The following is a 12045-nucleotide window of genomic DNA, read 5'->3' on the forward strand; positions in this document are numbered from 1 at the left end:
TAGCGTTGACTGACGTCACTAGAACGTTGTCTATGTAAACAAGATGGCGCGGTTTCCTAGACGGCGTTACGTTACGTTGATTGCCAACGTAACGTAAGATGACGGCCGTCATGACGGTGTCGATAGTTTCGTGAACGTTTTATTAGATAGCGGTGACGCCATTTTGAATAAATGACACGAGATTTGAATAAATGATTCCGTACTACGATTATTTTCCTCTTCTGATGATATTTCATCCTCCAAGTAAATTATAGATGATCAAGCAAATCTTGTCAGTAGCAAAAGGCGCGAAATTCAAATTTTCTATGGGACGTTATCCCATCGCGCCTACATTTTTCAAATTTGCCGCTTTGATCTTGGTGGATGACGGTGTGTTATGACGCCGTGGTACTTTCCACATGTCGCCACCGTAAAGACGGCCGTCTTTTGCTGCCGCTATATGACGGCCGTCATATGACGGCACCGTTTTCGGAGGAATCCAAAGCTTAAGCTTTGGATTCCTCCGAAAACGGTGCCGTCATATTACGGCCGCTATATAGCGTTGACTGACGTCACTAGAACGTTGTCTATGTAAACAAGATGGCGCGGTTTCCTAGACGGCGTTACGTTACGTTGATTGTCAACGTAACGTAAGATGACGGCCGTTATGACGGTGTCGATAGTTTCGTGAACGTTTTATTAGATAGCGGTGACGCCATTTTGAATAAATGACACGAGATTTGAATAAATGATTCCGTACTACGATTATTTTCCTCTTCTGATGATATTACATCCTCCAAGTAAATTATAGATGATCAAGCAAATCTTGTCAGTAGGAAAAGGCGCGAAATTCAAATTTTCTATGGGACGTTATCCCATCGGGCCTACATTTTTCAAATTTGCCGCTTTGGCCTTGGTGGATGACGGTGTGTTATGACGCCGTGGTACTTTCCACATGTCGCCACCGTAAAGACGGCCGTCTTTTGCGGCCGCTATATGACGGCCGTCATATGACGGCACCGTTTTCGGAGGAATCCAAAGCTTTACTCTATGCGCGCACGAGCAACTTTGTCGCCGCGGTTTTATGTTTTGTCTCTGTCGCACTTGACTTCGACACTTGTTCGCTCTAGGACTCTGGGGGGCCAACTGTAAACTTCAACTTTTCTATTTCTATATGTATGTCTCTATCACTTTTGCTCAATTGAAGTGACAAAGAGAGATAGATATACTTGGTCAATCAGATCTTGACAATAGAAAAAGGCGGCAATTTTTTTTTTGTTTTTATTAGTAACTGCACTAATGTATTTTAGTTTATAATGTTCTCATGTAAGTGAATTTGTAATTCTTATGAGAATAAAGAATCTTAAACCGTAATTTGAAAAATGTAGGCGCAAAGAGATATCGTCCCATAGAAAATTTTATTTTCGCGCCTTTTTTTACTGACAAGATTTGGTTGACCAGCTATATACATAATAAGTAGTAATAGATAGAGAATATATACTTGGTCAACCAGATCTTGACAGTTGAAAAAGGCGGCAAATATGAAAAATGTAGGCGCGAAGGGATATTGTCCCATAGAAAATTTGAATTTCGCGCCTTTTTTTACTGACAAGATTTGGTTGACCAGCTATATTTATAGTATAGACGTGGTTGGTAGACCTCCCGTTGTTTTCTCATTGGTGGCCACAGACAAGACATCCTCTAGACTGAGCATAGTAACGCTACCTCCGCTACTGCCACTATATACGGTAGTTTTACTCCATCTTCGAGTCAAAGTGTCACTATCCCGTGCCGTGATTGGTCCGTGTCTTTGAACGGACCAATCACGGCACGGGATTCGCTCACCTCGTCCCCCCGCAACTCCGTATTTTTGGCAGCATCGGTTTCATGAAATAATTGCTCTAAACTCCGTCTAGAGGATTCCTAGTCTATGTTGGTGGTTGACCAAACCAAGGAATGAAACGAAAAGACTGAAATGAACGGTGCATGGCATAGAAGGTAGCATCCTATAGAAGTGGTCTACACGTGCCTCCGTGAGGGACAAAACATACGCAATGCGACGCTATGATTGGTCGAATTTATTTTTGCCCCCCATTATCCATACTAATTTATGGTGCGGAATAAAAAAAAATGTGAGACTGTGACAAGGACAAACAATAATAGCGCTTTCGCTGTTACTCCTACTGAAAGATACATAAGACTATCCCGTTCTGTCAGTTATCCCCATCACTCATGCCCAATCCAGTTTAATACTAGATTCATGGTGCATGGAATGGAAAGAAAGAAAATACTGCGCATTGCGCAAACTGCGTTTGCGATGTGACCGATGTGTAACGACATTGACGTTTGCTTCAAGTTCTAATTATTCTTTATTATTTTTAAGGTATTTCTTAGTGATTTATCACTGTCCTTTGTGTAAAATAAGTGCCTTTTACCAGCGTAGGCAAAGCCTGCAATCATGGATGCTTTATACAACGATTTAGAGAATTACGATGACGTTGACGCACTGAACAGGGTAAGACCGATACTACATTTTAGCGCCAATTTTTTTTCTATCGGAATAGCAGATTTAACCACCTGTTTAACTGATTAGACCTAACTTATAGGGTAGCTTAACCACTTTTAATGCTGGTGACACCACTTATTTACTACCATAATAATATCTAATTTCTAATTGCCAAATGTTTGTACAATATAAGCAATTCAGAAATCTGCTTCATTAGCAACACCTGAAATGGATGTCATGATACTCATGACCACGATCACGATATTGTGATAGATCAGGTGATCAGATCCCCAGAGCTTTAGCTCAAGCCCCGTCTCCATATTGCGCGGCAAGCTATCGAACATTGGCTCGAGCCAATGTTCGATAGTTTGCCGCGCGTTATGGAGACGGGGCTTCAGACAGCTCAGGTATCCAGATACCAGCCCCCTGGCACGGCCGTGCCCCCGCCAAGACGATACATATATTCATGTTCATTTTTAATTACATGTGCAGGTTTCTGACATTGAGAAGTCCTAGACCCATTTTAATTAAAGTTGGAGCTCTAGTCAAGTAGTTATATCTCTCTGCTTGGCTTGGATCTGGGTTGGCTAGGTTAATCTGTTACATTACATTCAAGAGTTTTGGATATTTTGTTTACAACCATAATACTGCCCCATTAAGCCAATTAGCGGTATCTCAAATCAAAATTAAATGCAAACATAATACTTTAAATTCTTTATCTTCTAATTCCACTTTCAAAATTATTTATTTTTGAAATACCATTAATTGACTAATTGGCTTAAGCGGGCAGAATATCACACATGAAGCATTTACATTGAGTTTTAAATAATATGATGTTTTTCAGCTGAAAACTGAAAATTCTGACCTGAAGAACAAACTAGAATGTTGCACCGCGAACATGCAAAAGTTGCAAAAAGTAAGTTATTTCTGTGATTTAAGCAAAAGGTGTGCTTGTTGGGAAGAACAACTGTTAACTCGCAAATTATTTCATTGCAATCATCCTTATTGACAACTCATACAAATTTCCCATAAGCAGGTTCATAAAATATGTATGTTATAGGTACTGTTCAAAAATAAATAATTTCTACAAGTATTCTAAGCCGAGTTTTTTTTTGTGTTTCTTTTCTTTACTCTATTTCTAGCACATCTAGCCTTGGTGAAACTGTCCAGTGATGCTTGAGTTTTAATTGATGTGTACATTTACACATTTTATTTACTAACTATGATGTTATTTAACAAAATACTAGCTGTTCTACTGACACCATTTGTACAATGCAATGCAAGCATCGCACATTTCTCGCGTCAGCATTAAATACAATGACTTTATAATAATTGCGGTATTTGCGATTACGCCATACATCGATTTATGAATTAGTTTACGTTTATACGTGCTCCTATAGTTCGTTTCTTTTAGCATTAGAAAGAACTTGAAAGAAGGTAAGCGATTTTGACATGTCTTTTAATTGAAAAACACTTTTTAAAAATCAATAACTTTTACTTATGAAAGCAGAAGACTATAAAAGATCGTATTAGATTCATAATTGTTACATATTTACCATAACTTATTAGGGTTCCGTAGCCAAATGGCAAAAAACGGAACCCTTATAGATTCGTCATGTCTGTCTGTCTGTCTGTCTGTCTGTCTGTCTGTCTGTCTGTCTGTCTGTCTGTCCGTCTGTCTGTCCGTCCGTATGTCACAGCCACTTTTCTCCGAAACTATAAGAACTATACTGTTGAAACTTGGTAAGTAGATGTATTCTGTGAACCGCATTAAGATTTTCATACAAAAATAGAAAAAAAACAATTTTTTGCGGGTTCCCCATACTTTGAACTGAAACTCAAAATTTTTTTTTTCATCAAACCCATACGTGTGGGGTATCTATGGATAGGTCTTCAAAAATGATGTTGAGGTTTCTAATATCATTTTTTTCTAAACTGAATAGTTTGCGCGAGAGACACTTCCAAAGTGGTAAAATGTGTCCCCCCCCCTGTAACTTCTAAAATAAGAGAATGACAAAACTAAAAAAAATATATGATGTACATTACCATGTAAACTTCCACCGAAAATTGGTTTGAACGAGATCTAGTAAGTAGTTTTTTTTTTATACGCCATAAATCGCCTAAATACGGAACCCTTCATGGGCGAGTCCGACTCGCACTTGGCCGCTTTTTTAAAAATGTGTTTTTCAATTAAAAGACACATCAAGATTGTTTACCTTATTTCTAATGCTAAAAAAACGAAGTATAGCTAGTACTTACTTATATACCTTGGTTATCAATAAATACATATACCGAAATTAGTGTTTCCATCAAGATTGCAATCAACCATCAAGAATCATATCAACTCAAGATGTACGACCCGTACACCATTGCTGTAAAATTAAACATTCCATTGTTAACCAATGGCATCAGGAAGCCATTGAATGGATGTGCATTGATATTTTAGAGCATTTTGCAGGATTTTGATAACCTGGAAGCAGAGTTCAAGAGGCTAGAATCAAATTATTCTTCTCTGCTGAAAATATCAAGAGCTGAGATAAAGAGGAAGACTGATATGATTACAAATCTTAATATTGAGTAAGTTTATATAAAAAATTGTTTTATTTACCATTTATTGTAGCAAGCTTAAGATCCTAACATACAGAAGGAGCCACCTCGCGAAGAAATTGCCGTGCGAAACAGCTTGGTATGAGAATGCGTGCTACGCCCAAGGCATATTGGTAGTGCGTTTGTCTCGAGCGTGGCACATTTTGATTTGAGTTTGATTCCAATCCAAGCAAATTATAAATGAAAATTACAATTTTGCTGGTATTGTTTGTAAGTAATACACAAAAATACAAATAGGTAGATAAAGAATATTAACATGGAGACAATTTTTTGTCAAAATTCAGTTCTGTGTTTCTGTTCTGATGATGATACTTATTCATGAATTGAGGTTACCTATGCCTATTCCTCAATTAGGTATTTCTTTTGGATTCCTTACATTAAAATATGTACCGAATGCTATAATTTTAATGAATTACCTTTGTTAATGCTAACTCTACCTTTTTTTGTTACAGAAAAGACTTGTTAGTAATAAAAGCAGTTCAAAATGGGCCTGCACATAAAGTCCAAGAGCTGATAAGGAATGTGCGTGAAGAAACTGAATTCAAGCGCAAAAAGAAAACCCGCAACAAAGTGAGAGGTCCAAAAGGCAGGGAAGAAGTTATAAGGTAAGTACATCACTACATAGTATAAAACAAGGGCACTTCCCGCTGTCTGTCTGTATACTTAGATCTTTTTAATGGATAGAGTGATTCAAGAGGAAGCTTTTTGTATAATTTGTTAACCCGTGCGAAGCCAGGTCGGGTCGCTAGTAAAGAATAAAAGAACTATCTTAACAATGTTTTGCCATCAGAACAACTTCAGTTTCATAATACTTAGTTTTATTTCCCTTCTGTTATAAGTAATGTTTGTATTTAGGAAAAAAAGTAGCCGCCCACAATCGCCCGCAACTAGTTCCACTGCAACAGACAAGTCGTATAAGATGCTAGGCAACGAAATAGTTGCCGATAACGGCAATAACAAGAAATCTAGTATAATGGATACACAAGATAATGACCTACAGAAACCACCTACACCTCATGAGGTGTTCCCGGACAATCGACCTTCATCTTCCGTTGCGGACAAACGGGTCTCGGCATTATCTCGGTAAGTATGAAAAACAGTCCTAATTGTTCAGTACCGCGCTTGCACATAAATACTCGAGGTTATCAATTGCTTGGCACTGAAGAAGTTAAAAAGTTCGTCTATTTGTATGTATTACCTGAATTACATGGACAATTTTTTGCAGTCCCCATCTTGCTAAGTTAAGCTCTGATGAAGAATTTGAAGATATGTATTCTGCATTGAAACCAAAAGCATCTAGAGAACCTGAAAGAACCCGCAAAAGGGGTCGAGACGATTCTCAAGATGGGAAGATGTTATACAACAGTTCATATGATAGGCCCTCAAACTGTACTGATCCTTTTAGAGAACGATTTAACAGAAATAGAGCTGGCAGATTTTCTGATACTGAAAGAATTACCAGAGAAAAACAGCATAGTGATCCCGGCAGAAATATCAACAGGGGTAAATACCATTATGATAGAAACAGAAATGTGAGTGATTTGCAACACCACAGGTTTAGTCCGGAAAGACATCGTCGGGGCGCGAAAGATGTCGGGGATAATCGTTACAACAGGACTAGGCGGTTGGAAAGCCCACCAAGGGAGAGGCAACGCTTGGAAAGCCCTCCTAGGGAGAGATTACGCCTGGGAAGCCCTCCACAAGAAAGACAAGAATTACGCAAAAGCTCGCCACGTCGAAAGTCCTACCACGGGCGGACGGGCGACAACCCAGAGATACACTCGGTCATACATAACATTCATGGTGAATATGAAGAACCACAAAATAAGAAACCTAGAATTGAACCGTACCCTGTTCCTCAGGAAGAGAAAAGGCCAAGCGAAGAGCAGCATCATAATGTATCACAGCCTCCGAACGTGGGAAACCTCACATGTTGGTCGCCAGATTTTTCACACACGGAATCTTCTAACGAACCCGGAATTGCCCAGACTGGTAAGATTAACACAGATATACATTTAACCAGCTATTTTTTTTAATTAGAGCACTGGTATTACGTTTGCCAATTCTGTTTTTACCTTGTATGTATACTCGTTTATTGTTCGTGGGTGATTAAAAAAGCATCACTTGAATTTGTATTTTTATCCATACTCATCTCTTATAATAGTTTTATTATAATAACTCTATACAAAGTAATGTATGGTTCTAATTGAAAACTAGGTACTATGTTATTTAATTACATAAATGGGTCCACCACGATATACATAGTTTCATTGTTTTTACCTTAAATTCCGAAGTTTCAGCTGAGTTGCACCAGCTGTGGTCACGGAAAGACTACTCGTATAGGTACATGTTAATAAATCTAATATAAAATGTTTTTGCTTTAGAAACCAGAAGTACGCCTTCGCCTGTCGTTGAGGATCCCAGGTTGAGCAGTGAAAGATATGCCAATGCTAATGAAATATATTTGCAACCCGTTGACATATCTCTTTGGAACTTTAAGGAAGTAAAGGTGCCAAAAGCTATAAAATCTAAACCTTTAGAAATCAGCGAAGCACACGTTGATAAAATTGATATAGAGAAACCTTTATCTTCAATATCCATGGAATCTGGCGAAATACGTTCTGATACTGAAACAGCTTTGGATATTTATGATTTTCAAGAATTTAATAAACAAATCGGTAAAAGTGTTCCTTATATAAACGAAAGTCAAAAACCTGAAATTAAACCTCACAAAGAAAAATCACCTACAAGTGCAAGTGATACATTAATTATGGGAACAAAAACTACAAGACTCAAAGTAGCAAAGAAGGAGAAGGCGAACAATCATAGAGAAGCTGAGTCAATGGTGTCAACTTCTAAACATAGTCATAAAGTTGATACAGCAATGCATTGTGACAACATTAAATTACCAAGCATACTGCACACGCTGATTAATTCGATGAATGAAAAACGACCTGAAGGCGATAATTCTGTTAAGAACAGTAAGGGAGAAAAGGAACCCAAACATATCGCCGCATCCAGGATATCTAATAAGTCTGAAAAGTCAAAAGCAAAAAGTAAAGATGACAGAGAAAATCAAAATGAATCAGGCTTAAAGACTGATAAAAACAAGGCAGATAAACTTGAAAAAGGATCGGAAAAAGAGCCTAACCGAATCGCTGCATACAGGACACCAAATGAGCCTGACAAGTCAGGTTCCAAAGCTAGAGATGACAGAAAAAATCAGAACGACTCAGACTTAAAGATTGACAACAACAAGACAGATAAACTTGAAAAAGGATCAGAAAAAGAGCCTAAACGAATCGCTGCATACAGGACACCAAATGAGTCTGAAAAGTCAGGTTCAAATTCTAGAGATGACAGAAAAAAACAAAACGATTCAGACTTAGAGACTGACAACAACAAGACAGATAAACTTGAAAGAGGATCAGAAAAAGAGCCTAAACGAATTGCTGCAATCAGGATATCCAATAAGTCTGACAAGCTAGGTTCAAAAACTAGAGATGACATAAAAAATCAAAACGAGCCAGACTTAGAGACTGACAGCAACAAGACAGATAAACTTGAAAAAGGATCAGAAAAAGAGCCTAAACGAATCGCTGCAATCAGGATATCCAATAAGTATGACAAACTAGGTTCAAAAACTAGAGATGACATAAAAAATCAAAACGAGTCAGACTTAGAGACTGACAACAACAAGACAGATAAACTTGAAAAAGGATCAGAAAAAGAGTCCAAGCGAATCGCTGCAATCAGGATACCAAATAAGTCTGACTATTTAGGTTCAAAAACTAGAGATGACATAAAAAATCAAAACTTAGACTTAGAGACTGAAAATAACAAGACAGATGAACTTGAAAAAGGGTCAGAAAAAGAACCTAAACTAATAGCTGCATACAGGATACCAAAGAAGTCTGATAAGTCAGGTCCAAAACCTAGAGATCACCAAGAAAATCATAACGAGTCAGACTTAGAGACTGACAACAACAAGAGAGATAAACTTGGAAAAAGATCAGAAAAAGAACCTAAACGAATCGCTGCATACAGGATACCAAATAAGTCTGACAAATCAGGTTTAAAAACTAGTGATGACGCAGAAAATCAAAACGAGTCAAACTTAGAGACAGACAACAACAAGACAGATAAACCTGAAAAACGATCAGACAAAATACCCAAAAGAATTACTGAGTTGCAGTTGTCAGGTAAGACAGAAAAAGAAAGCTTAAAAACTACTGATAAAATGCTACATAAAAATGTGCCTGAAGTCAAGAAAACGGATAATCTTGAAAAAGTAACCGAAAAAGGTACAGAGAAGGAGATCAAACGCATCGCAGAGTCGAAGGTATCCGATAGAAATGAGAAAGCAAGTTTAAAAACAAATGAAATAGAACATAAAAAAGTCAAAGAAAAACCTGTAAAAGGAACTGAAAATAACGTAACAGTATTTCGCGAATTTGAACATAGAGTTTACTCCAGGCATATTGTCGAAGGCGATCTAGAGCTAAGCGATGAAAGTAATGATGAAGCACAACTTGAATCAGAAGATAAAATCGAGGAGAAAAAAAAGATATCCTCCAAAAGCAAATCTCTTCGAGAGACATACAAAGATAAGAGAGTCAATTCGGAAGAAACAACTAGGAAAGATAAGCAGAAAGAAAGAAAGTCCATGAACAAATTTAGTGAATTGTTTGGTGACAGCAGTAGTTTGATAACTCCGGAGGACCTGAACGTCGCCACTCGCACGGCGCACGGGCTGCCGGCCGACTGCTGCCCGCCCGCCGCCGAGGAGGCGCAAGATGCTATCATTGAACCTGAAAGTCCACTCAAAGCACAATCGACAGAAATGTACCCTAAAGACTTTAAAGAAAGTTTAGCAATGTCCACTGTTGATGAAGATAAATTAAAAATCAAAGAACTCAAAGATAGAACTCGTACAAAACATAAACAAAATAAGGATGATTACGTGGAACAGGTCGGTGACGTAAGGACACAAGTAGTTACTATTACTGAAACTTGTTCAGTGTCAGAAGGAAATCTTATGTCAAATACAAGTAATTATACAAACCAAAGGGAAGTTTCAAAACTGAATGAAAAAGTTAAGGAGTCGTCAAAAAGTAACAAAAGACCTAAAACCAAAGGTGAAAAGAAATTGTCAGTTAGTGAACACACGGAAGAGATGAATACCAATAACATTAATATCTCGGAGCTAAATTCAAACAACTCTCCAACTATGAGCGATGATAAAGAGAATTCTAGCAGCAATTGTAACTCGGAAAGAAATATCAGTAACGAAATGGCAAGAATTTTTGAGAATCCAATAGTCTCTAGTAAAATATCGTCGACCAATGCCAGCGAGACTAATAAGGAAAGGCCACAATTAAATGACTCTACAAAAGAAATCAACTATGGTAGTGGTGTTCAAGATGTTCCAAACCTGGCTCCAGTAGAAGAAGAACCGGGATTAGTGACAACGGTTGTGATATCAACGGGTGTTCAGCCTATAGATTCAACCTCAGCGCAGTATATTACGCCATTCAGTGCTCTGGCCTCATCTACTCCAGCCAGGGATTTATCTGCTATAAATATTTCCTCCGAAATGGAGTCAAATGTCAGCCACTCGGCACAAGTAAGTGTGACGATATCTAGAGATGATTCAGGCTCTCAGCCTGAAGATGTACCTGATATGAGAATAACTTGTTACAGAAGACGAAGAAGAGTGCTAAAGAAATAATTTGTTGGGATTAAGTTTGTAAATATTTGCGTTATATTAACAGATAATATTAGAGATATTCGTATGCATGTTGTACACTCACGACTGCCAAGTAAATATAAAAAAAAACTACCAGGTATCAATATTATATTTTAAGACGAGTGTGACACGCAGGATCGACAGGATCGTTCCCGGTACATTCGAAGATCTCATTATAATTAGTTACTTCGCTATCTGTTAACAATATCAATGTGTGTAAACTGATTTGAATATTCTAATAAAAGTAAATATTAGCTTAATAATGCATAAGTATATTATTTGTTTTAAATTCTGAAAGACCAGTTCCAAACATTTATTTTGGATTCTAGTATACCTAAACATACTAGCAACTTTGTATGATATTAACATTTTGATTTTTTATAGTTTTGGTGAGTCGATCGTCTGTATATTCTAATTACGATGTCAACTAAGTAACTTTCAAATAAATGATTAAGTATTTAGAAAGAGTCTGGACATATTAATATAGAGTTATGTGAATAAGCTCAACTTAGTGTTCTTCTATAAATCCCTAAGTTTTTTTAAGGCTAAACATGTATTATAATTTTATAAGAGTCAGGTTTTATTTCTTAGCTAAGGGCCACCTGCACCATCCCACTAACCCGGGTTAACCGGTAAAACCTGGAGTTAACATGGTTACCAGTACAATTTGATACTGGGTTAACGGTATAGCCGCTTAACCCCGGGATAGTGGGATGGTGCAAGTGGGCCTAAGACTGTAGGCAAACGATTTTTCATTGCTATTAAATGTAAATATTCCATGTAATACATGCAAAATTATAATACTTCATGTATTTATTTAATAAAAACAAAACTACTTGAATCTGTTCTATGGATTACAAGAATAATATATTTTTCAATGAAAAATATATTTATAATAAAGTTCATCAGGGATCTTTTGCATAGCAAGGATAAGGCCAGCATTGATGTTTTGTATGAAAAACCGTATGACTTATTAGCTTGTTATCATAATACTGACCCCAGATTTTTACAAATAGCTTTCAAGTCACCTGTTACAAAGAACTCATTTACAACTCGTCAGAAAAAGAAGCATCATGATGAAACATTGATTTCAATCGGTTTTTTTGATGATTGTAAAAGTGAAGGGGTACTTACCATTTATTGAATAAGAAAAAAAATAAAGTTCTTTATTTCGTAATTCAATCTTTTATTCCCATAACAGTCT

The 12045-nt window shown here is 37.2% G+C and overlaps 1 protein-coding gene across 1 annotated transcript; it reads left to right on the top strand.

The window, feature by feature from the left end:
• Positions 1 to 2332: 2332 nt before the first annotated feature.
• On the top strand, positions 2333 to 10869 carry LOC134650429 (histone-lysine N-methyltransferase set1-like). Its single transcript, XM_063505383.1, has 7 exons — positions 2333 to 2494; positions 3330 to 3401; positions 4932 to 5062; positions 5545 to 5697; positions 5948 to 6175; positions 6318 to 7084; positions 7477 to 10869. The coding sequence occupies exons 1-7, from the start codon at positions 2438 to 2440 to the stop codon at positions 10821 to 10823; spliced, it is 4755 nt and encodes a 1584-aa protein (XP_063361453.1). The 5' UTR covers positions 2333 to 2437; the 3' UTR covers positions 10824 to 10869.
• The last annotated feature ends 1176 nt before the right edge of the window (positions 10870 to 12045 follow it).

This window comes from Cydia amplana, chromosome 8 (assembly GCF_948474715.1).
Source record: "Cydia amplana chromosome 8, ilCydAmpl1.1, whole genome shotgun sequence".
Lineage (NCBI taxonomy): Eukaryota > Metazoa > Arthropoda > Insecta > Lepidoptera > Tortricidae > Cydia > Cydia amplana.

Bases quoted from the DNA above. Each gene is read 5' to 3' on its own strand.
- LOC134650429 (XM_063505383.1), top strand. From the start codon at position 2,438: ATGGATGCTTTATACAACGATTTAGAGAATTACGATGACGTTGACGCA. The intron at 2,495-3,329 runs GTAAGACCGATA...GATGTTTTTCAG, and splicing joins ACGTTGACGCACTGAACAGG to CTGAAAACTGAAAATTCTGA. The intron at 5,063-5,544 runs GTAAGTTTATAT...TTTTTGTTACAG, and splicing joins ATTACAAATCTTAATATTGA to AAAAGACTTGTTAGTAATAA.